At 31.9% G+C, this 26,277-nt stretch overlaps 1 protein-coding gene and 2 long non-coding RNA genes across 5 annotated transcripts; all 3 read right to left on the bottom strand.

Annotated features, from left to right (window-relative positions):
- Window positions 1–885: 885 nt before the first annotated feature.
- On the bottom strand, window positions 886–5,271 carry LOC143082682 (uncharacterized). Its single transcript, XR_012980439.1, has 2 exons — window positions 4,952–5,271; window positions 886–1,478 (listed from the first exon to the last, which is right to left on the bottom strand). It is a non-coding gene; the product is annotated as an uncharacterized LOC143082682 (long non-coding RNA).
- Window positions 5,272–10,994: 5,723 nt separating this feature from the next.
- On the bottom strand, window positions 10,995–20,035 carry LOC143082681 (neural cell adhesion molecule 1-like). Of its 3 annotated transcripts, XM_076258490.1 has the most exons (8): window positions 19,861–20,035; window positions 19,325–19,606; window positions 18,638–18,919; window positions 16,427–16,798; window positions 15,669–15,785; window positions 12,848–12,902; window positions 12,003–12,056; window positions 10,995–11,306 (listed from the first exon to the last, which is right to left on the bottom strand). In XM_076258490.1, exons 2-8 carry the CDS (start codon window positions 19,602–19,604, stop codon window positions 11,096–11,098), a joined length of 1,371 nt encoding a protein of 456 aa, XP_076114605.1. In that variant the 5' UTR covers window positions 19,605–19,606; window positions 19,861–20,035; the 3' UTR covers window positions 10,995–11,095. The 3 variants fall into 3 exon arrangements, with proteins under 3 accessions (XP_076114605.1, XP_076114606.1, XP_076114607.1); XM_076258491.1 differs by lacking the exons at window positions 19,325–19,606; window positions 19,861–20,035 and having other exon boundaries at window positions 18,638–18,991; XM_076258492.1 differs by lacking the exons at window positions 15,669–15,785; window positions 16,427–16,798; window positions 18,638–18,919; window positions 19,325–19,606; window positions 19,861–20,035 and having other exon boundaries at window positions 12,848–13,184.
- A 630-nt stretch (window positions 20,036–20,665) lies between these two features.
- LOC143081611 (uncharacterized) lies at window positions 20,666–22,857 on the bottom strand. Its single transcript, XR_012979988.1, has 3 exons — window positions 22,770–22,857; window positions 21,591–21,893; window positions 20,666–20,935 (listed from the first exon to the last, which is right to left on the bottom strand). It is a non-coding gene; the product is annotated as an uncharacterized LOC143081611 (long non-coding RNA).
- Window positions 22,858–26,277: the final 3,420 nt, after the last annotated feature.

The raw sequence follows: 26,277 nt of genomic DNA, 5'->3' as shown, positions 1-26,277 counted from the left end.
AAACCAGCAGCATCTTTCATATGAGGCGATTGTGTTATTACGAGATAACCCAAGACTTTGAAGAACATGACAATCTCATGAAATAAATTAACCAAGAGGCTCTATTAATAACATGCATCTCACTTTAGTATATGTGCATTTCAGCAATGAACTCTATCAAACATTGTTCAATAGAATTTAATTCATGACAATTTCTCTTTTTTGTTGATTTTTTTATTGCTGATAATTTATGTTTATCTAGCTGTAAAACCAGGTTCCACCATTTTCTACATATGAAAATGTCTGTACCATGTCAGGAATATGACAGTTATTATCCATTCGTCTGATGTGTTTGAGCTAATGATTTTGCCATTTGAATTTTCTCGGCTTCAATGTTTTTTTTGTTTTACTTTTTATATGTTGACAGTTTCTCTATTATCTAACAAAACACAAAGAAGGGTAAAATCGTCATTTAAGGTAAACAAAAAACTCCTACAAGACAACTGATTCGTCAGATTTTCCCTATATATTGTTGTTATTAAGATAATAGACAACTTGTATTTACCCTATGTTCGTATTTTAGTCATGTTGGTTGGCAGGTGGGGTCATTTGATACATTTTAAAGTTAGATACAAGAGCTCCAATGCTGATGAAATTTTGTTAAAATTAACCAAGTAATTTCAGAGATTTACGTAAAATTCAATGGACGACGACGATGACGATGACAGAGGATGAATGCCAAGTGTTGGGAAATTATCAGGTGAGCTTAAAAGAGAGACAAATACATTTCACTGCAATTCCCTAACAACCTTTGATAAACGGAAACAATTACGAAATTGGAATAAACTCATGTTAATTTGTTTTAATCTAGCATAAGCAGTTTTACTTTTCAAGACTATTCAAATATAATTGTCAGATGTATGTTTTATTAATTGTATAATGTAAAGCAGAGATATTAAAGTATAATGTGGACCTCAATAGAAACATTGCTTAGTTTTTAGGAAATATAATGTGCATAGATGCATAGATTATTGTCAGTAACTTGTTGACGACTGTTCTACATGTTTAAGGATTCTAGATATTCAGCTATTGTTGCAACTCCTTTGTTCGTATTGCCTTGTTGACCTCCCTCTTTGGTATGACCAATTACCACACCTGTTTTGGAAGTTTGTAGAGTTAGTGCACCTAGGTCTTTCTTTTTCGCTAAGACTAATTTATTATCTTCTTCTCTTAAAAATTGGTATTTTATTCCTTCCACAGTGACTCCACTCGACATAAATGGTGAAAAATCTTTACTTTTAAAAGCTTTTCCAATAGTGGCAGCCTCTGCAGCTGTTATCTTGATAGCCGCTGGTGCCGCATCTGTTGTCCATTTTGAACCATCAAGGCCAATAATACAAGCCTTGTCTGCATTCGCACTCCCAGTGCTATCTTTTGTATGAGCGATCAAATTATCTATATAACTATCCCATGACATTTTGCTGTTTTGGTGAGTGGTTCTGAAAAAATAAATAATTTTTTTTTATCTTACAATGTCACTTGTATATTTTGGTGATCAGCATTATTAATATAAAGCACATGGTGCATGGTCAAATACAAATGCATGTTTTACAAATAAAAAAAGTCTTTTTGTCTAGATATGTGTCCACAACAAACAAATTGGTTTAAGGTGGAGTTCAATGTACACCGTGTCTGGTACAACAATCCAAAGTGAACAGTACTTGACAAAAATCTAAATAAATCTTTATGAAGTGTAACCGTAAACAGATATAATAGTTTACTTAACCTTATTGGACCTAAATGCGAAAGTAATGTCACACAAGGACCAACGATTAAGTATGGGTCATTAGCACTTAACATGCTTAACGTTCGACAATATTAAATAGTGCACTGTAAACTAATTGAAAAAATTTTAACGGGTACGCTCAGGGTCAAATGTTTTGGAGGTCAATAACTTAAATTACATCCAAACTAAGCCTATGGCATTAACATCATAAATCACCTAACGCGAGAGAACTATGTTTTGTAATATACTTTATATACTGAAAATAACGATGTATTTTTTTAACCTCTCCACTGTGACCCCTTGAAGAGACCCGACATTTTATAATTTCGAAGTCTACAAAGAAGACAGTGTCTGATTTTAAAAGTTTTTGTCACTGTGTGTCCCAAAAGCAAAAAAAAAAAAAACAAAAAAAAAAACTCTAGGGTAGGCACGATTATCGAAAACGTAATCATCTTCATATAATCAAAGTTACGTTTAAAACAATTGCATTCTTCACAAAACAACACCTGTTTATATACTAGTAATATTTGCATGTTCATATAAATTAATAACACGTTGTTTGAAGGTCACACTGATAGAACCATGAAATTGATGTCAAGGTCAAATACCACTTGTCAAATATAAATCAACTTTTTTTTTTAAATTACGTCCATGTAAAACTGGTTTTGATTCAACCAGGTATTTTCCTTGGCAAAGAGCACGTACTAGGTAAGAAACATGAGTCGCCTCCCTTTTTCCCCATCCAAACGTTTGGAGAGATAATGATTTGTTTTCTTTTGTCAGTATAGATCAGTGTATATATATTATTTTTAATGACACAAAAAATATTAGCATGAACAATGTAAACCAATGAGTACACTTGTATATATTATGAAACATTTAATTCATTTTTTTTGCCCAACAATTTATCTTTTTAGCACGTAAATGGGTTTTGTTGTGGTAACAGTGTGTGCTAGCTTATATATAGTCCCCCAATTAACTTATTCGTATCCTTGTTCATGTTGTTACTGCATATAACTATATAAACCCACATCCCTAACAAATGTTGAATGGTATACATGTTGCATGTACCACTGGATCATCAACATAATCCGGCGGATATGACTTGATTTAATCATCGATAACAAATATGTTTTTGACAAACTGACATGTAACGAGAAATATCAACCAGATAAGAGGCTGTATAGCGTTACATTTGGTTTATTCATATCAATTTTAATGCAACCAAGCGGCATAACTCCTGAACGACAAACGTAACCACAAGAAACAAAATATCTTCAACATTTGAAGAAATTTTTTTTTTTATATACTGAAGATTCTTAATTGTAAGGACACAACTGGACACCCCTAATATCTTCCTGAACATTCACTTTTCCGCCGCATGACCACAAAATAATATCGGAAAGTTTACGTCGGAAGCCCGGTAATCATGGAAATAAAATTGTCACAGACCAGATTAAAAACTCCCACGCGAATCGTTACGCATGAGGTTTAGTATAGTCGTGCAGTGTATGGTCAAGTAATATCAACCTGATCAATGTAATATCCTGACAGTTTCAGGGAGCAACTATATAATATCAAGGGGGTTAGAAAAGTCAGAAAAGTTTTAACACTATAAGGTATGCCATGCATGGGGAAACTCTGAATTCAATATATTTTTTTAATGTCATCTGCTTGACCAGATTTTTTTTTTAACAAATTAGGGATCAAAATATTTTTTTTTAGGAAAAAAATATAAATCCCAACTGCAACCAAAATTGAATGGTCGTTCCTTACGCAAAAAATAGACAAGACAAAATACCTTTTTGAAGAAACCACTTGTTCATTCCAGTTTAAATAACACCGATTGATTTAGTTTCGTGGACAGGAGTGGACACAGGCGCACTGACATTGTTCGAATTAACAAAATAAAATTACACTTGACATAAACTAGAAATGAATCAAACAATAACAGCTTTTGTCAGAGTCTGGTCCAGTCATTTTAAAAGGGGGTTCTTACCACACAAGTCCATTCAAAAGGGTTCAAAAGATGAGATCTTCAATAATGGGGGTTCCAATCCTGGCCCCCTGAATATACCATTGATAAGTTCCAACTTATACAGACTTGGATGTAATTCTTGTTGTTGCAAAAATGGGGGGAACAGAGAGGTGAGATGTTTTTACATGATTTTATTCAATTTCCGAAGAAAAAAGGGGGAGGTCTGTTCACTGAATCCGCCAATGTACATAATCAAACTGAAATATAATTGAAATACATGTAAAACCATAAACAAAAGACAATGTGGGACAATGTCAGGACCTGTATTTGTATCAAAACACATGCATTTAAAAGCAGATTCAATTAATAGAATTACACATATCATCCTACCTCAAAGAACGTACCACAGTAATTTGCCAAGGGTTCTTTTTTGTCAACTTTTGTTAGTTCTAGTACTAAGATTGAAACGGTTTTGTTTGATCAGTTTAAGAGTGTAAAGTTGACAGCTTTTGGTATTCACATGAACATGTATTTTGGAGGGAGGAGTCTGTAATCTGTGCGAAAACGAATAATAATACAAGCCCTTACACACGGAAAACAAATGTATTGTTGGGACAGGAAGAAATATTTATCTTTATCCGTGTATTAGGTTTCCACCTAGTTTATGTTAAAATATTTCCTCGATCTCGATAAAATATTCACATAGTTTTCTCCCTTTTCACTTCCTTTCGAATATTCACGAATGTCCGTATGAGAAATCGACTTTACACTCAATACCTACATACATGTATATACTAAAGTAAACGAATTAAGGACAGTCTGGAGGATATTTAAACTCCAGTTCAGCCATATTGATATTTAAAATTATATAATACTAGACAAAGTCCAATGACCCGAGAATGCTTCATGCACAGGTTCATTAAATGGAGCAAAGCATGCTCCACTTTCCCCTCATTATTATCGGTCAACATTACATTATAATTCAACACACATACTGTTATTATTGTTGGTAATAATTCTATTTATTTCTAGGTTTCATCACAAACATTTCCGGGTTTGCCTTGACAATGTGTTCATCGATGACAAATAATTATTGATCCGACACATATTCACACATTTGACACACTTCACTATGTGTAAATAAGAATATTAGTTATGACATTGTAATTATAAATAAACAATTTACCTGAATGTAGCTATAAACTTACCAAATTGGTCAAAAACTGCGTTTCAAGATGGACAGATACGTGTACACACCAACCCTACCTAACTACACATGTGAGACGGAAGTTCAAGTTTAATACGATTTGCTGGCCGTATCGGTTGAATGATTTGTTCAAATAAAACCGGAGATTTAAATTCTTTTATATCCGACGCAACGAATAATTGATGAAATATCCTGTTTGTTTGCAATTTTAAATTTAAATATTTTTTCAGTATTTTTGTAAAAGATAAAAGGTTAATTCATGTTATCTTATACGTATATTTGATATATATTTTTAACCTTCACTTGTACACAAAAGGAGTTAAAACATACAAATACAGGATACCGCCATTTGACTATTTGAGGGACACAGAAGGGAATTTGAGTGTTCATTTATGCATTTATCACGTTCATGGACCACTGATGATATCTGAAAAAAAACCTGCCTTTTTTTATATTACAGGTATCACCGATCGATACAAATCAATAAAAACGTATATATATGATTTAATTTTACGGTAAATTTAGTCGTGTATCATATAAATATAGGGTCAAGGGTTAACAATGTATGAGCCAGTAATTACACTGATGATCAAATTCAGTCGGAATTTTATATAAAAAAAAAAAAAAAAGATGAATCAGGATCAGATGAGAAATTTTATTAGTGTAAAATCCAAACGAAAGGATTGTACCAGAAACACACAAAAAATAATGTTACAATTGAAAATTCTAAACTCATTTCTTTTTAAAAAATAAATGCGTGATAGCATTCTTCTTATATTACTTTAGTTACATTGTCTCATTATGTTCTAGATATAATAAACTCAAAGATTGTAAAGAAAAGAAAATTTTGATAATACATAAATAAAAGGGTAATCATAAACTTTCCTCTAATCAAACAATTCTTTCTTTGATGTTTAATATATAATGATAAGTAGATTTTTAGTGCTAAGTCAATTGCTTATCTAAAATAAATTGTTGAATACTCACTTTGTATGTAAGTATGAAAATGAGCGTGTAGCAGATTAGAAAAAAATTTGATTTTTTTTCAACCTCAACGGAAACGATTTTAATGTTAAAATTCAATCATTTTAATTGTTGAACCTTCTAACAGAAAACTTTAATGATATGTTTCTGGTAAGGCCAACCCAAATATGGTCCTAGCTGTTTTGTGCCCCTTTCTAACCAAATATCCATGTCCGACATTTTTGGTAAAGCACTGTAAAAGCTAAATTATTTGCCTATAAGAAATACATTAAACATGATAGCTCTTTGTTTACAAAAAATTGAAAAAGATAACTTTGGGAAATGTACACGTTTTTTTCCACAAAAAAAAAATTAGAAAAGTTAACTGTTCATTCTTTCATTTTATAAAATTAAATTATCACACCCATGTTTTAAGGCAATTTGCATTGAAAGGTTGACAATTGTTAAAATCAATTGGACAATTTTCTCTTATGTAAAAAGTGCTACCAAGTAAAATATAAATTGCATTTTCTTGCGTAGAGAGATAATAGCTTCTATAGTAGATAGTTACATGTATAATAACATAAACGGTGCCAGTATTACTGAAAGAGATGCATCAGATGTGTGTTTTATAATTGTATCCCCAATGATACTCGAAGTCAACGTATTTGAAAGTCCAAAACCTTATACAAACATTGAAGAGCAGAAATACAAAACCGGAATAAGAAATAAATCCAAACCCGGACAAGAAATCCGAGATATATATGAATGAGGTAGATACATTCTGTAACCTTTTTTTTTTTTTTTTTTTTTTTTACATCAAATGATGACGTTATTTTGCTTTGAAACCTTCTGACTTCTGTGTTTGCGTTTACACCACATTTCCATACTTCCATATTCTTTTGCATTGCAGTGTAACCTTAAGTTACTAGTTTTTAAATCGAAATTTCATCTGACATAGAAAACCCCAAAACCAGCTGCACCTGAAGCAGGGTAGCGTTTAATTTCTGCATGCTTGTTCAAAGCGACGACTTCATTTAGCAAGAGAAACTATGAATAAAGTTATCATGTATATTTTATTTATGTAATAAATAGAACTAGAATATCGAAGTCACTTATGCACCTCTTTTATAACATTTCCCAACTTCCAATAAGAACAGTTTGTAATGTTGCGTAGATAACTTTAAAGAATTCATTAGTTTATCTGCCTACAGATTCCAGGTATTCTGCTATTTTAGAAACCGATTCGTTGACAATGCCTTGTGAACCTCCTTCCTTTGTATGGCCAATCACTATACCTGATTTAGAACTTTGTAATGTAAGTCCACCATTGTCTTTCTTTTTAGCAAGGACTACTTTTTTATCCATTTCTCTTAAAAATTGATATTTGATTCCTGCAACGACTACTCCGCTACTCGAAAGTGAAGAGAAATCGCCAGATTTTAGCACTTTTCCAATATTAACAGCTTCCTTTGCAGTAATCTTAAGAGCATTCTTATGGCCATCTGTTGTCCATTTTGAACCATCTAGTCCTATGATACAAGCCTTGTCTGCATTCGATTTAGAGCGTTCAATCAAATTATCTATATAACTATCCCATGCGGCCGACATTTTATCTTGACTGGAAAAAAGTTCCTAAAAATAAAATATTTCATTTTATATTTTAAGTCATTACTATCAACTGTGATTGGCTCGACTTCAATCTTAATTTCCTAGAATTGTAACGTTAGTTTTCTATCGAAGGTCGGTGGTTCCTCCACCAAGAAAATAGTACTGAAAGTGGCGTTTAATACCAATGAAAAATTTCACAAGACTAACTTCTGTCCCATTGGCGGATCCAGGACAGGTGTTCTTGTGGTTGGAACCCCTCTTTTTGTTTGACAACTAATGCCTTTGTATGGGGACATGTGATAAGAACCCCCCTTTTATATGACGTGCATGTATCTTGATCCGCACATGTATCCCAGTTGGCTTAATGTATTTGTGAGTTATATTTTTTTAACCAGAATAATATATATTTTAATAATCGAGCTTTTTCACCAATTAAAAATCTGGTTTATTTACATCTCTGTAATTTAATAGTTGACAAAACAGGATATGCATACCGTTAGTAAGTGTACTTTTTAACAATGAATTACAAATTCTAAATTATTCGTTTACCTACGTATGTATTGAATTTTATTTTGCTAGACATTTTATTTGAAAAAAGTAATGTCAAAATATACAGAAAAATCCGTTTTCTCCACCTGAAAATTCGACAAAAAGTATAATATTTTAAATTATAGTTACAAATAAACTTTAAAATATACCACATCTCAATATAAGTGACCTGCAATCCGAGGTGTTTTCGGGAATGATTGATAAATTATTCGTTGCTTTACACCGCCTTATAACAAAAGATGCTATATCGGAACGAGAGCTACTTCATATATTTTGAAAGAAAATATTCCATTGCCTAACAGTCAGCTACAGCTGTTGTAAATAGTATGCGTGCTACTCATATTTTACACATGTGACATAATTGTCGTGTTTGAAATATGTCTTGCATTTTTACTCAATCCAGGCCTACGAATTTTCGATTTTGCGAAAAGCATAGCGAAACTTCTAATACCGCCTCATTTAGAGTTATCTTTTCATAAAAATTGAACAACAGTCTTTTAAATTCATGTTATAGTACAATTGGATTTTTTTTATATATTTATTAAAAAATTACAGTTTATATCATAAAATAGATTAATTTTTTGTTTTGGATTGAACTATGTGAAAAATAAGTAACTGTTGAAGACCACATGCTAAACACCGTGTCTATGGGTAAATGTTTATAACGAACTTATCATAGATAACCGCTTGTTCACCTTTTGAAATTTAATTTCGGATGCAACTACTCTTTCACCCATTATGAATGCCCCGCCCATACGTTTAGAAACATATGATTTGAATAGAAATTTTACATTTGCTATGTGTTTAATAATGACAGTTTTGATCGTGTTTTTTTCTTCTTTAAGTTTGAAAGAAATATTATGTATAATTGTATACTGTTTAATCATCAAATTCATAGAAATTCTTCAATTCCTTCTAAACTGAAAAATAGTATATAATTGACTGGGATGATCTGCATGTGTAGAAATAACATTTGTGATGCCACAGTGTTAAAATACAATATGTTTTAATTCACACTATCATCTTGATATAAGAAATTGTGTCACAGAATATCTTTTACAGCAAGTGTGTTGTACTCATATATCAACTTTTATGAAATGATCTAAAATTGAGGCGATTTTGGAAATTTTGCTATTTTGTTTTCTCAAAATCGAAAGTTTGTAGGATTATATGATGTAAAAATACAAGACATTTATATATAATTCAAACATGTTATACCAATTTATAACAATTCAGTACCTTCTGAACACGAATGATGATATTTAATAGAACTTTCATAATTTGTGTGAAAAATTACAATAAATTTTTTTTTAAATGTCCTAAATATACTCATTGGAAGACATTTGTTTAATTATATTTGACAAGTTTGGCACATTTCACATGCATAGGACAAAAAAAAAAACACATAAAAATGCTAGTGTAAATTCAAATTAAACAATTTTAAATTACGTACTTACAATATATATTAATAAGAAACAGCTGCAATATGGACCTTACTTTCCTCAGCTTGCCTAGTAAGATATGTTAGTCTCTTAAATATAAGTCTAATACTTGACGCGGACCTCCGGCTTGTCAACGGATGATCCGCTTACAATATTGACAATTAAGATGACGAAAGGGGTTTTATCAAGAGAAAAAACATCGGGTCTATAAATCCTGTTTTTGTATTTAAGAAAAATACATTTTGTAATAAAATTCAACTGTTTATCACATCCCCATTCATTGCTACATAATCATATTTAAGATACCAAACCTTTTTTTTCACAGTGGAATACATACATGTATCAAGTTAATTAACAGTTTTGATAAACTATAAATGCTAAAATAATTTAGTTGTGTTGAATTTGAATACAAGTATGATGTACATAAACATAGTTAAGTTTTGATAAAAAGGTTTTAACAAAAATATATTTTGTTCCGAAATGACTATTTTAAAGATTGAAAAAGGTAAAGCTACTACTGGAGTATCAGTCCGCAATGCAAGGTAAACATCCGTTTTGGAGCCATATTAGACAATCAGTCACCGAGGGTATCATCCGCTAAGTAGCCATGGTGTACTATCGTTCCCAATGGTATCATCCGCTAGAAGGCCAGTGGTTCGTTCATGTCTTGTGGTCTAAATGATACATTGTTGTCCTGAAAATGCATGAAATATTTGCCACTTTGCCACTGGACGTTCAGCAACCAACAATCAATCAATCTTATTGATACATTTTGTCATAAGTTTTCAGTTAATAAATATTATAATTATACTAATCAAAGTAGACCTTGAACAATTTTAGCAGTGTTGTTAAGGTACTTTTGGTTATGTTCTTTGTAACCCTTTTGTACATAGGATGCAGGTTATTCCAGAAACGTGTGTATAAAAACATTCTGTTTCATACTTGGTCGCTACCGCCAACTATCAAACATATGAAAGGGATAAAACAAAATGCAGGTTTCATACTTGGTCGCTACCGCAGCTAGGATAAAACAAAATGCAGGTTTCATACTTGGTCGCTACCGCCAACTATAAAAAATATGACAGCTAGGATAAAACAAAATGCAGGTTTCATACTTGGTCGCTACCGCCAACTATCAAACATATGACAGGGATAAAACAAAATGCAGGTTTCATACTTGGTCGCTACCGCCAACTATCAAACATATGACAGGGATAAAACAAAATGCAGGTTTCATACTTTGGTCGCTACCGCCAACTATCAAACATATGACAGGGATAAAACAAAATGCAGGTTTCTTACCGCCTTTGAAATTATAACCAATACGCGATATATCATGGCATGCAAGGTCCCCGGAGAACAAAATGTGAGTCAATTCAAGAGAAAAAAATAGCTGCATGACTTTCATTAACCTTCTTCAGAAATTTAAAGCTCATCAAATTAAAGGTTTTTGACTAAGATTGTGTACATAATGCTCTGTAATATGCTAGTTAATTTTATTTTCATACAATGTTCAAATATGAGTAAACAATATGTTAATTGTGTAAATTGTTTCTACTTTTATGTATACAATTATAGTTTTATTGGCTATATGTCTGCATTTCAACTCGATCAGATTTCTCCAGATCCTCATACGTATTGGGAGGTTCAAGTTCTAAATATGGTCTCTCTGAAGACGTATCACTACCAGATCTTGATGTATCAACACGTTCATTTTCATTTTCTGTATCGTCGCGGTATACTTGACTTTGTATGCTCTGAATGTCTTCATAAATAGAAATGTGTTGCAAGCTGAAATGAATATATTTTAAAACTTTGATAGCAATTATAGTCATTAATTTATCGTACAAAACAATACAATAGTTATTCCTTCTGTTTAAATGAGTTTTAAAAATGCATTTTATCATTTTGTCCAACAAAGGAACCGGATTTCAATTAAGGAAGTCCAATAAACAGGAAAGAGTTGAAATAGGTTTTCGACTCAGAATGTGAAAGTACGTGCAACATACATCCATATAAAACAGTAGAATGTAATTCTTCATAATCAAGAGTACTATATGGTTGCCCATTAGAGTGTTAGAATGATTCCCTATCCTTTACCTGTTTGGCTCTGACAGGTGTCTCGGCTACTCGTTTGTTGCAAGGGAACCAGCCAACGTATAGTCATAGATGGGTTTATACATGTATGGTATAGTGTATACTTGCGAGTTGTTGTCTCTTTGACACATTCCCCTTTTCCATTCTCAATTTTATTGCGTAAATTTTTTTTTTTTGGGTGTTCTAGAAGCTTGTGAAACTATATACATTTTTGTAATAATAAAAGGATTTTCTTATAAAAGTTGTGACATAAATTCAGAGCAGATTCTGTCCTTTCTGATTCATTATTTATGACCATTGAAGAAAAACTCAATCATCAAGTAAGATGCTTGACATACGACTAAATTTATACCAGTGTTTTTTTCTTCGGAAAATCTTTTGACATGTTACCTGTTTTCATCGTCTGGTTCTTGTTGTAATACTTCGTCTGTTACAATTTCTTGACTAAAAAATGAAAGTGAAAGATATCTTATTCATTATTTTCATGGATAAACTATGATCCATTTTATTATTTAACAAGTCGCTGCATTCTGATTTTTATAATGTAACTACTGTACAGTCACCTTTGTTTGACATGCAATATACTACCGACGAGAAGATCGAACAACATGCCATTCGGGGATATATTCCACACAACGTGCCGATAGCATAGCAGTGGGAGATCCAGGTTTGGTCCGGGGGTTAGAACCCCGTTTTTGACGATCAATGCATTTGAACGGGGACATACTTATAGTTGGAACTCCGCTTTGTGCTGGGTTGCTATCACCCCTAAAAATGGCTGGATCCACCCCTGGATAGTAGTAAATGGCAAACTAAGAGTTTGAAAAGATTGAAACATTGAGTATGAAAGGAGCTACTTAAAACCCTAACCCAACAGCAACCCCACTGCTCTATATCCTTTCTAACGTTACTGGATTGAAGACTGTGCACTCATTTTTCATACATAATTGTACAATGATACGGGATATTATGTATCTGATTAAATACAAGTGCTATCATGTACATATTCATTCGATAAATATTAAATTATATAGTGAATTTATGACACACTTTATGCTGTTAAGATATAAAACTATAACTAAACATTTATAAGGGGAAAATTCAGATAAAGTAATTTACAATGGCTTACCATGACCCATTTAAACAAGTTATCTTATTAATTTACAACAGAGAAAACTGATATCTGAGATGATATAATTTCTTTATTATACACATGAATTAAAACAATACAATACCTTTGCCCAGTGGTATCTACCGAGGCTAAAGCTTGGGGCGGAACATACCTAACATGTGGAGAACAAAAATGCATAATTAGATAAATGTCTTTGATTTGACTGTTTACTTATAAAACAATAGCACAAAACGAACAATTTGAAAATACGATATTGCGCTGCCAAGTTGATGACAAAACTTTGTATTTATTTTTTTGTGTTTGAGTAACTTTCTTTGTTATCTGCTCTTAAACTTATGTAGATACAGACAGGTAAGAAATTTAAGGCAGCAACATTTGATTTTCAGGGGGTGGGTTTTTTTTTTCGAACAAATATTTTGTCGCCGAAGGCGAAAAATCAATCGATTTTTTTTTTGGCATTTTTTTTCTTTCAATTTTAGCATTACATATTTTATCCAAAAACTTCGAAACAAACATTTTTTCCAAAAAAATACATAGCCCCCCCCAAAAAAAATTAAATGGTTGCTGCCTAACTCATGCCTTTAAAATTTTATGATTTTTGCACTAAAGTCCATTAAGCATATTACAAAAAAAAAATGTCTGACTTTTGTAAAGATTACCCGAGACACATGAAACATTTTATTCAATCGCTTAGGGGCATCTGACCCACTTGCATATGACCAGTATCTTGAAACGCAATAAATATTAGCATCAAAACCAAACCAAACCAACACGACAGCAGAACCTAAGCTGAAGTTAACAAAGCTTGATATTTACTAATAATTTAAAAAACAAAAACACCAAACGCCAAGGTAAATTCTAAACGGAAAGTCTGTTTACAAATGACAGAATCAAGGAACAGCATATATACTGTATATATTCCTACTCAAACACAACAAAATAATGGAAAACAACTGTCATGTCGGCGCTGACTTGGTTTATACATTTTCTTACGTAGAAAATTATCTGACTTTTTGGACAAATACCAGTGTTGAGTATAATAGTTATACAAAGGAACTAACAACAAATTGCATTTTAAAGATGATGGAAATTTCAAAGCTGAGGCTACAACATAGATTGTTCTCTCGAGAACTCAGAGTAATCTAGTGTGGTACTGATCTACAGTGTAAGTTTAAAATACCGGTATGTGTTCGCGTATTTATCCTGATTTAGAGTAATTTCTCGCAATTTGATTGGCTGATATTGTCCTAATAAATTTCAGTACAATTTTTTATCACGTCAATTGGAATTATCTCCCTTATTTATTACGTCAATTGAAATTATCTCCCTTATACCATTGACCTAATAAAAAAAATGAGTTGCTTTAATCATAATATTTTTTTTATTTTTCATAGTTTTAGATTAAATATCTAAAATATATTTGTTGATGTTGTTCTAAAATTTAATTTCAATATAATAATATGTAATATAACAAAATCAGGATAAATTCGTTACACAGTGTTCAATTGTCCTAATACGAAATTTATCGGGTCAATAAAATTCATATCGGGTTTGGCTTCGCCTCACCCGATATGAATTTTACTGACCCGATAAATTCTCGTATTAGGACAATTGTACACTGTGTAACTAATAGTGTCTTGTCCAGAAAACTCTTCACGAAACTATATTAAGCTTTACAGCGATTGCCCAACAACAGAACTTTGGAATACCAAAACATGCGTTTGAACTGTTGTCTTTCGGTATGGTATGTTTTAAAAACTGCGTCCAATAAAACATTTTCAACATGTATAAAAAGGTTAGCATTCCTCGAACGATTTGCAACCTTATAAGAAAAATACAGACTAAGGTACGGATAATAGTGGTTGGAAATGGTGATCCACTGCCAGCTGTGATGACACAGACCCGTCTTAGAGTATTACTAAACCTATCATGCAGTTTCATGTATTTAACTTCAGGTAATGTTACGGTATTGGGAGTTTTTGAACTATGTTGCTTTTGTTATAATCTAATATAGCTAGTAAAAAAGCAATTAGGATTTACCCCCCAAAAAAACTCAAAACATTTTCATATAAGGCATGCTATTAAATTCAATCTCCAAAATTGATGATTATAGACGTGCTTTGTTGTTTGCGATGCATGGTGTTTATTTTTGTCTTTAGCTTGAAGGTGAAAATCATAAAATCTTTGAAATAATTTGTATCAGCTATATTAGTGTAATCTAAAGTTAGCAATTTAAAGTTAAGTCTCATGTAAATAGGAAAACGACTTAACAACACATTTGGTTGCACAAATGTATTACAGGAGAGATTTGTATAAATGGTGTAACTATTTTATTTAGATATATACTTCTAAACTAAGTCTGAATAGGGTATTTGTCTAAATTAAACTAAAATCTTCATTGATACCAGACTTAATTATACGCCAGACGCTGTACAAATGTACTTGTGTTTATACGTGTTAAATGTGAAGTTTTATAATAATGAAGCTGTTTGATTTCTTTTTTAAAGTTTCAGAATTATAGCCAACTTGTATGCTTTATGAAGACTTTCAATTGATCTGGAGATGATTTTCGTGCCATGCATTGTCGCTGGTGTTTATCAATATACCAAGACATTAGTTTAATCTTATTTATATGCAACGGATACGAGTTAATCCTGCTTGTAAACGGACGCATCAATATTGAATTAATTTTACAAGTGTATTTGATATCTTAACCTTTACTCTCAGTACAGAAAGCAATAGATTTAGATTAAAGGTGAAAAGATGATAAAATCAATACTTTGGGCGTCTCTTTGGTGTGTAGTAATATTGTACCTGTCCAGTTAAATATCGCAGTATATTTATATGCATTGCAAGCCTACTATGCCTTGTTATACTCTAAACTCATTCTGTGGGAAGAAACACTGTTTAAAACTTATACTTATCTTGTGATACTCTCTTCATCAGCTGCGCTCGATATACTACCACTATAAATACAACAATAATCGTAAGACCAAGAAAAACACCAACCGTTCCATAAGCATAATCGAGACGACTTTTAACTACAAATACAATAAAACACAGATGAAATGAAGCAGTTCTTGTATAGGTGTCGCATACAGAGAAAAGAATGCATATGTTCAAATCTACATAATTGATATTGCTTCAAATAGCTTGTTTGTAGTATGTTTTTAAATATATTCATACAATAAAAATTATGCATTGTTCAGTTTTGGTGAATATTAATCTTATAGACAAGACCTGTTTTCCCAGTAAAGGAAGAAAGTTGTAGATGGCTTTTCATTTCATAAGATAAAAAAGCTTAACAGCTATTATGTTTAATCAAGATGCCTTTGCATTACAGTTTTTGTCTGCTTGGTCCTGCGATGGTTTGTAATGTTATCCCCTTTTCAAAAATAGACAAAAAATAAGGAAAATAATGTTTAACGTTCGTGCTGTAGTTTCAGTTTCGCATAAAATGTGATATCAATACCATAATATTAATTTTAATATGTTTTAATAATAATACGAAAAGAACATACAGTATAACAAGGAAAAAAAATATCAATGATAAAAATCATAATACATGATTTTAAATAATTGCAACCAAAAGGGAAAGAGAACTTTTTAATTTTGTTTTGTTTAAAACTAAAGTATCTGTATACAATGTCAAAAAAATGTCATAAGTGTAAGGTATACAAACCCTCGTTATTATTTCCTGCTTTTGTTTTATTTTCCCAAATGAGAATAGCATCTGAAACTTCCCTTTCTTGAAAGTTTGCTTCTATTATACCGAAATGATTTCGTATTGAACAAGTGTAAACAAAATCGGAGGAATTTGATGCCGTTCTTAACAACATGGATGCTTTAAATCCTTCAACAGATACCAATTTGTTGTAGATAGTCAGATTGACGTATTGTTTGGTAAGAGGTAAAGTACTAGGATGCTGTATTGTTTTACTGTTGAATAACCACTTTATTTGAATTGGTTTAGGTTTTGAATAAAAGTAAACATCAAGGTTCACACTTGTTTTGTTCAAAACAACTATGTCAGTAAACGAAAATACCGGAAGACCTGCAAAGAAATATTCGCTTTAATAAGATACATGAATAAACTGGCAAATTTTAAAGAATTTACAACATAACTCTTTTTCTTTTGCGTTTAAATATATAGTGTTTATCAAAATCATTCGAAACTATGGAGTCTCTACTTCTAGGAAACGATGACCTATCATGTTAGATTTGATAGAGTATTTCTGAATTTTTGAATTTTGAATACTCTTCAACGTCGTATTTCACTTTGCCTTCTATTGATTCCATTCGAGTTCCACTGTTTACCCTTATGTAGACATTTTTTGGGCCCTTTATAGCTTGCTGTTTGGTATGAGCCAAGGCTCCGTATTGAAAGCCAATCATAGTGCCGTGTGTTCGATTCCGATTCGTGTCAAACTAAAAACTTTTAAAATGCTATCAAATGATTACCCACTGAACACTCAGCATTTTGAAATGAAAAGAACACTTTTTACAGCGGATGACCGTGAGGATCTTCCAGTGTATTGTTATTGTCTAGATTTCTATTACGTAATATTTGTTTTGGGCTTTTAACCGATCTATAAACATGATGAAAACGTAGATATCATCAAGTGCAAACTAACATTCGCTTGTTATAAATTTATTTCTTCAATGAATACGCATCACATACTTTTTAAAGAAGATAAATTAATATTATTAAAATATTTTTTATGTGTATATACATATAAGCGAAAAATCATTAATATATATATGCACACGCATGCGGAAGAATATCTCAAAAACGTTTGTAATCTTAAGGAACGATAACTCTGCATGGATGATTAAACATTTTTATACACAAATCATTCTATTAATAAAATTGAATTATTACAGTATAGTGACATGTCCACCATGCACTTGCACTGCACTACTATTAATATAGTAGAATAGTATGATATACAAATGCATGAACATTATATATACATGTAACTGTTATATACAAGTATTAATATAGTATATAACAATAAAAGAGAGTATAGTGATTTGTATCACTACAATATAATAGTCATTACGGTGAGGATGAATTCCCTGTCATAAATTTATCGTCTACGCACGAACATCTCCCAGAAAAAAAGTCATATCTGTACATTAACCTCACTTTCAGGTATAGAGATGTGATTTTTTTTCTGAGACAAGTGCTTGTCGGATCATCCACAAGAACTTGCGGTCATCCGATGTTCAGTACTTCAGTACTTTAATTACCTTTACCTTCATAGGAAACATACGAACGTAAATATAAATGAAAGTCAGTGATGTACTTTTTCCAGAGTTTTTTTTGTTATTTTACTTTTTAAGACCTGAGGAGCTATATGATCTAAGAGGACATGAAAAGTGCAACCTAAGGTCTGATTTGACTAAATGAGTTTATACTTTAGTTTCCAAAATAATACTTAGTTATGCACCAAATTAAGAAATGTCTGTTACAAATCATATTAGTTCTCAATTATGGGCAAAGAATATATGTTTTCTTTTTCAGAATGTCATTAAATTAATACATAAGCTATGTATCAGGAATCACAAACCACTTTATATTACATCATACCACATTATAAATCGAAAGGAGGATGTTCCGTTCAACATATTGTTATAACACGAGCTACCACTTAAAACATCCTTCTCACGGCGTCAGTCTAATATATGTGGACATCAGATCACCCCATGTATTTTCTAGTAGATGCTTGCAGTATGCATTTTTCGACACCTGCCACACATATTACTAAATTCAGCATTCCTTGATAAACGCAAAAAAATGAAAGTATAAAAACACAATAGGATGCAAAGCCATTTGTATATGTACCAACCATCGAAGCATTTGAGAAAGAGAATAATTTCATGCTCTTACCATAAACTGTTACTTTTGCGCTTGATTTGTACACTTTCTCGCCTGAGGTCCATTCGCAGACGTACGTCCCAGTATCTTTGTAATCGCAGAACTTTATTGTCATAGTGGAAATATTACCATTCACTTCTGAGGAGGGTGATCGAATAAAAATTCGATTTAGCTGATGGATCCATTTAGCAGTCCATTCTGTTTGTAAATGTTTGTCTTTTTTAACACATGTCAGTTTCACACTTTCTGACGTATTGCAAACAGCTTCATGTGGTACTACAGTGACAACTCCAGCTGATAATATATTATTGCTTTGCTTGAAATAAAGTAAAAACATACCAAAGAGCACAGTTATATAATTTCTTAGTACACTTTCAATTTTATGACAAGTCTTCAAAGGATGAAAATAATCCATATATATAGAAATTAGAAAAGCACTCAGCGTTTCATTATAGAAGAAAAGCGCTGTTTTTGTTTTTCTTTTACTCAATGTGTAAAACATAATCAAACAGTCCATTACGGTTATTTTAAAAATAAAGATTATACTCATTTCTTATTATGTACAGAGATTCTAAACTTTACAACTTTATATTGTATAATTGTGTGAATGCATCATAATGCCCCTCTCATTTTCTGTTGGCCCACGAAATCATTAAGACGTAGGGTTTTACTTTGTTCCGTAATAATTTAAATTCTTACAAACAAGTTCAATGATGACATCGATACTGCCTACATCATTTCTAATTCTCATTTCATATTCTCCTAAGTGACTTTCTTCCTCTGGAAGGATTGTAGTTGAAACAGAATATAAATGATCTGTTTTAGCACTAACTGTCCAATATCCCAATTTTCCTCCAGCAGGCACAGTCCATGAAATATCAGGCTTTTGAAAACTATCAATGATCAATGTTATTTTGATCGGTTGTCCGAGCTCTGCTTCATACTTGTAGTTTGTGAAATTACCAGCTACTGTGGGCATATCTAATAAACAAAAGAGACCAATAAGTAATATTATATTTTCAATAGGGAAAAGGGCAAAATCAAATTGTTTGATTTTCAATTATTAGCTTTTAATGCTAATGTCGTACATTTTCAAAAATATTTTGAAATAAAACAAGTAACACGTTTTATGACAATCATATTGATTTCATTATATTTTCTTTAAATTCACTTTGTATTGTTAACTTTATTGTTATAGTGGAACTATTATCGTTCAAGAGAAGTTCAAAACTCACATTTTACAATTAAATATAAGCTATCTTCACCAGTTCCTACACTGCTTGTAACTTCACAAGTATAAAGTCCCGCTTGCTGTCTCTGCACTTTTACCAAAGAAAAATGGTCATGACTTTCCCCAGCAATGACTTGTTGGTTGAATTTCCAAACAAGATATGTAGGATGAGTACTTGTGTCATTTAAACACAGAAGCGTCACGTTGTTGTTTTCTGTAACATTTGGTGACGGTTCAGCATACACACGGACTTTCGGTGTCACTGCAATAAACGACAAACGTTGATTTATTTACATTAAATCAGCATTTGTTTTATTGATATAGGATGATGTAACTATTGATGTAGCACATGTTTGTTGTCATGCATGTCCAAGTACCAAGCAACTTGAAAAGATTGCTATGCATTTTGAAATGATATGTAGCTTTAATAAATTTTATTTTAAGAATGGACATTGTGTATTACTTCATCACAACACATTCATGCACTCACTTTAGCATATAAAAAAACCGAAACAACACTTTTATTATGTTTGTTTTTTAAAAGTTTTTATCTTAAAGTCACACCGAATCAATTATCTCGAGGCAAAACCGCTTCGATCGGTCGTAAGAGATATATATCAATAACATTACACCATGGTAGTGCTATGAAGACGGACACTAATGCGAGTTAATTACACTTTTCAAAATGTGGAAGAAAAATTTTCTAAATGTTTATTCCTTCTTCAACTGAACAAATCTGCAGAAGGTAAACGACACATATCATTACATAGAAACAAAACTGTAATATTGTTACAAAACCAAACCTTTTACAAAGAGCGGTAATGTTGTTTCAAGTTTGTACAATCCGTTGTCTGCTATACATGTGAAATTGTCCATATGGTCATCTTTGGAAGGTATAAATATATACTGAACCATTGTTTTATTTGTTACATTCACCACTCTACCTCGATGTAGTAAAGACAAAGTAGGTGCTGGTAAACCTCCAATTACGGTACAATTTACTTCCATGGCCATACCTTCAAATCCGATTATCCTTTCGAAACTATTGTCTCTGCCTATTTTAATGCTGGATGGTATTTCTGCAAACGATATTTTGATACTTTCTGTATGTATGTGGGTTGAATTTTACTCATTATCAAAAACAAAGCATTGCATACATTGATGAAACCTTATATATCACTAAAGAGAAATAGTATGATTGACAATTTGTTCTTGTGTTTACCAAATGACACAGACGTAAACAACTATACGTCTTAATTCGGCCAACTACATCGCAAAACCCATACTGTTTAGTCAGCTAGAAATAAAAGATACTCTCATGTGACAACACACAAAACAATTTAGATAAGAACACCAATGGACTGATTTATGACAAAGCAATTAACGAAAAACAAATGTGACGAATATTAACCAACGACAACAACTTAATTATAGGTACTTTACTAGGCACAAGCAAACATGGACGGATTAAACAAGTATGTAAGCGACAAACCTCCACCTCATGCATCTGGAATAGTGGTACAACAGTCAAACACTAGAACAAATTATATAAATCTCTTGAAAATGGTTCAACCAAACATTTTAGCTTATTTAGAATGGGTAATATATATGCATATCATTTATTTCATAATTGTTATAATTATGTATAGAAATGTCATCATTTTGTGAAAATATAAAACAAAACAGTTCTTGAATTTTGTTGAGTAATGATTTGTTATCATAATAATACGTTACCAGCTAACTTAGTAATGATTGAATGCTCTGTCGTCTTCCCATCCAAAATGGTATCACATTTATAAAGACCTTGGTCGCTTTCAAAAAACTTTTCAAACTTCAAATTGTATTGTTTTGTCGTCTCTTCTTTTACGATTTTTACGCGATCATCTTTTTGAAGATCATCGTTTACTTTCTCGTTTATTCCATACAACATTGAATCTGGTGGTCCACGCCATATAATGGCTCCAGTGTCCGACGATAACGGACAAAAGAAAAGGACTGTTGAGTTGACCTTGACATATATTGTATCACTTGAATCTCCTATATGTAAATCAGATATTATTACCATGAAGCTTACATTGCACACCAAACAACATCAACAAGAAATTCGCTTTTTAATTTAATATTGTTTTTGCATTGATCTTAACTAAAATCGCCTTTAATGTAATACCAAACGTAGGGTGATTATTTAATTCGGCAATAGCAGTGGTATTTTTTTTTTTTTTTTTTTAGTTTTCCGATGGTAAAGGACACGAATGCTACATATATTGTATACACATGACTTTGTTACAAAGTTTCTGTCTATAAAGACAAAAATACCAGGCTTATAATTTTGTATGCAAGACGCGCGTTTCGCCTTCTCAAGACGATCGAATAAAAACAAATTTACAGGTCAAATAAAGTACAAAGCCAAAAAGGTATTGAACTAGGACGAAAAATTCCAAACTGTTTTGCCAAATGCAGCTGAAGGAATATTTCTTTGGTAGAAATTTCTCGAAGAATTCAAAGCTTTTGAAAACTGGTAGTTCATAAATATTACAACATTTATGCCTTCTTGCAATAGATCGAATATAGGCATACACTGATCTAAACTTGCAGCGATTTTTAGACGAGCATGGTATGTATACACTACAGTTTTCAAAACACTTTTTGTTTGTACTCCCTTAATACCATGGAAGTGTTGCAAGTATATTCTGATGAAAACAGATTGTTCTGAACAGATCAGTTATGGTCATAACCGACACTTTATTTGGGAGAATCAAATATAAATAGATGATTGTTCATTCAATTGTACATGTTATTGCTTTTCCTACGAATATCTCAGGCATAATGTACCAGGTTAAATTGAAGTATTGTGTTAAAGTTACAGGGAGATTGGAAATAGAATCAAATACAGTTAAGGTGATTTTGAATTACCTTTAAATCTTAATATGCATACGCTGATTAGTATAACTAGAATGGTTCCACGGTGACACATCATGGCATTCAAAACAAATATATTCAACTAAAAAACAAAAACAAAAACAGTGAAAGATACGTTGTTTTAATTCACTTTCATCAGGACAACTTTTTTCACCAAATGTGTGCTGAATTCGTGCAATATACGACCATTGGACGTTTCGTATAGATTTTGATTTTGTTTGATTGCCAATGAGACAACTATCTAGAAGAAACTATATGACGCAGATGTAAGTAGACCGGTTGTCAGTCGTAAAACCTTTTGTTAAAAGTTATTATATCCAATTATGTATGCATCCACTAAAAAGATTACTAAGAATATCATAAACATTTACTTTGAGGAAAACAGCAGCAAGTACGTAGTTTATTAAAAAAAATCATTGTTATCGAAAATCGAACAAGTGTGAAAGAAAAGAGTAATTACATCCCACATCACCTAACTGCTTTGTTGAATAGGTTTAGATAACAAAAATACCGAACTCTAAAGCCATTGCTTGAGGGGAAACATTTTTACTTAAAATCTTGAAAGCAGCCCCCCTGATAAAGAATCACACTCATTTGTGATATAAATACATGCGGAGAATCAAGGCAATCCGAATTTTAAAAATGACGGCAATGCGTTTAAATTCAACTTGCATGAGGTGACCTCGTTTGTTTTATTTTTTTTGCTACGCGTTGATGCTCTTACTGTTATTTCGAGATGAAACAATCAATAAAAGCGCTGTTTTTTTTAAAACTTTTTCGTGTATTTGCTGTGTACATACTGATTTTATGGACGTCATGTACGAAAACCCCATATCCTTACTCTTCTAAAAACTTAAAAATAAATTAAAGTAATACCAAGGGATGTATAATTCATTTTGTTGTTATACCCTAATATTTCATAAATTAATATGAAAGGAGCAAAGCAGCATTTACAAAAGTTCCAAATCATCACTTTGCATGGTTATTTCTAGCGATCAGGTAGATATGCTTTACCATTGAAACATTTAAAGATCAGAAAACTAAGTCAATTCATTTGAGGTAAGTACTAGGTGTGTAAATTGATATAACCAATATAAAAAAAGAATCTAATATGACATTCAAAACACGAGGTAAGTTAGATGATATTACATTATCACTTACTCTATATATCAAGTTAAAGTTTCAACTTCCTCTTTCCAATAATTAATTGAATGTATGATAGAGATCAAAACCATCAGGAAATATTAATTCATTTTTATTTTGACCTTCATTTTTTTTATTGTTTTCCGCTAGAACCATAACCGGAAATTGTTATTTGCATTAAATATATCTAATTCGAAAATGTATTCCTGTAGCAAACCGGATCAAGCATTTGAACAATAGTTGATAACATCCCGTTTTAGACCTATATAGATATATACCAACTATGAAATAGTTCATTGCAGCCTCAACACTTTATAACAAAAGGAAGACCTCCTTTTGTGTCTCGATAATTCATGATTATATCTATATGAAATGATAAGTTTGGTATGATTACCAATGAGACAAATTTCCATCAAACAAATAAACGTCACTGCACGGGTTAAACAACGAGTCAAACTCATACCGTATAGAAAATATAAAAGGCTCCGACATGAACAATTCAAAGCAAAAAACCAACAGCCTGATTTTAGTACAAAGCAATTAACGTATAACATATATGATAAACAGTAACCAACGACAAGCACTGAATTACAGGCTTCGACACATTCAGAATGTCGCAGTATTAAACATATTTGCGATGGTCAGTGATGTAGCAGAATCGTATAAGAATTAATAACTGACATGTAAGATCAACACAAAGGGTTTCAATATGTGGAGAAGAAACAATTTTGGAACGCCTGAGTTCAAGCCCCGTTCTTTTTGGTAGAGTTTCATTGTAGTTATTTTTTTGATAGTTCGTCTTTTCGTCATTCTTTTATGGGGTTAAGTTTTTCTTGCGTTTTGAATATGCCTTTGGAACTTTCAATCTCTTTTTAAAAAAAGGCATATATATTCTATGTCGACATAAAATATAGAAAGAATAAAGACACAAATAACCGATCTTAGACTAGTTTTTTTACTACCTTGACCACCCATGAGGGTCTTGCATGGTCGGCATGATGAATGGCCATTGGAATCATATCTATGATTCGATGTGTTTCATTTTTAAGAAGCGTTATTTTTATACTCACTTCTTGTGTACCTGACTTTTGATAAAAAATTAAATTATATTTGGAACTTGTGTCTGCATACAAACTAACAATTGGGTCTATGTAATCAAAATGATAGGCAAAACATTTTGTAATTTACACACACTATGGATAATGAACCATAACAATGTGATCATATTCACTTCCTTTGGATTTAAGCATCCTGGTGGTACTAAAGAAGTAATAATTATCCTATTCCCTCAGCTGATAAATAATGACTGTTCCCTATTAAGCGTCTGATTTATTTGTGGTCACTTTCGTTCGTTTCGGTGTTTGTTTGTTTAATAAGTATTTATATTTTGTTCATATAGTACATTGTGTATCACGAACCATTGGAAAAATATTATGTTTTCAAATTCGTATCTGGAGAATACAAATCAGAACTGCATTTTTGGTACTTGATCGCTAACTAAACCAATGGTCATGATCGTTTATTAAAGCAAATTCTAAGAACTTCTGGATAATTTTAAGTCCCTGTCTGTTTCTGAAATTAATTCTAACATAACTTTTGATTTTTTAAACCTGCACACCACCATTCCCAATGTGAAATTATAATTGTTTCGAACAAACATTGAACGACAAAATTTCTTCCTATGTGACGTTTAAATTTCTGACGCCAAACACGCGAAACAATGAATGTGGTTTTTAATTTGATAGATGCTTTTTGTGCCTTCTTATTTATGTTTGTTTGTTTTTAGATTGTAACACAGTGATGACAGCTGTAACCATATTTTGACAATTTTACCGATTATGTCTGTTTTGTTTGCGCATCGTTGTAAAAAAATGGAATTTGATGCGACTGTCAGTGAGAGGTTAAGCGCTATAAAACCAGGTTCAATCCACCTTTTTCTACCTTTGAAAATGACTGTACCAATTGAGGAATATGACAGTTGTTGTCCATTCGTTTGATCTGTTTTATCATTTGATTTTGCTATTTGATAAGGGACTTTCCGTTTTTAATTTTCCTCGGAATTCACTTTTTACCCGGACGCACAACCTGGATATCTTAACGAATTCTTTGTACCAAGTCTTGACACCGTGAATGCGTTTATTAATTAATCACACCTTATATAAGAATGTCGGTTTTTGATTTGTTGGAAGGTAGTCAGTGTATTTCTCGCATATTCAAACATTTTCCCGCATTTCAAACGAACTTGCATGTTTTGCACCACTACCGGTGAACTCCCCTCTATCCCGTGGTATTTGCCATTTTGGATATTCTGTTTTTACCCCAGGAATAGATTACCTAAGCCGTATTTGGCACAACTTTT

The sequence above is a fragment of the Mytilus galloprovincialis genome, chromosome 7 (genome assembly GCF_965363235.1).
Source record: "Mytilus galloprovincialis chromosome 7, xbMytGall1.hap1.1, whole genome shotgun sequence".
NCBI lineage: Eukaryota > Metazoa > Mollusca > Bivalvia > Mytilida > Mytilidae > Mytilus > Mytilus galloprovincialis.
The sequence above is the reverse complement of the archived record's forward strand: the minus strand, read 5'-3'. Positions and strand labels throughout refer to the sequence as shown.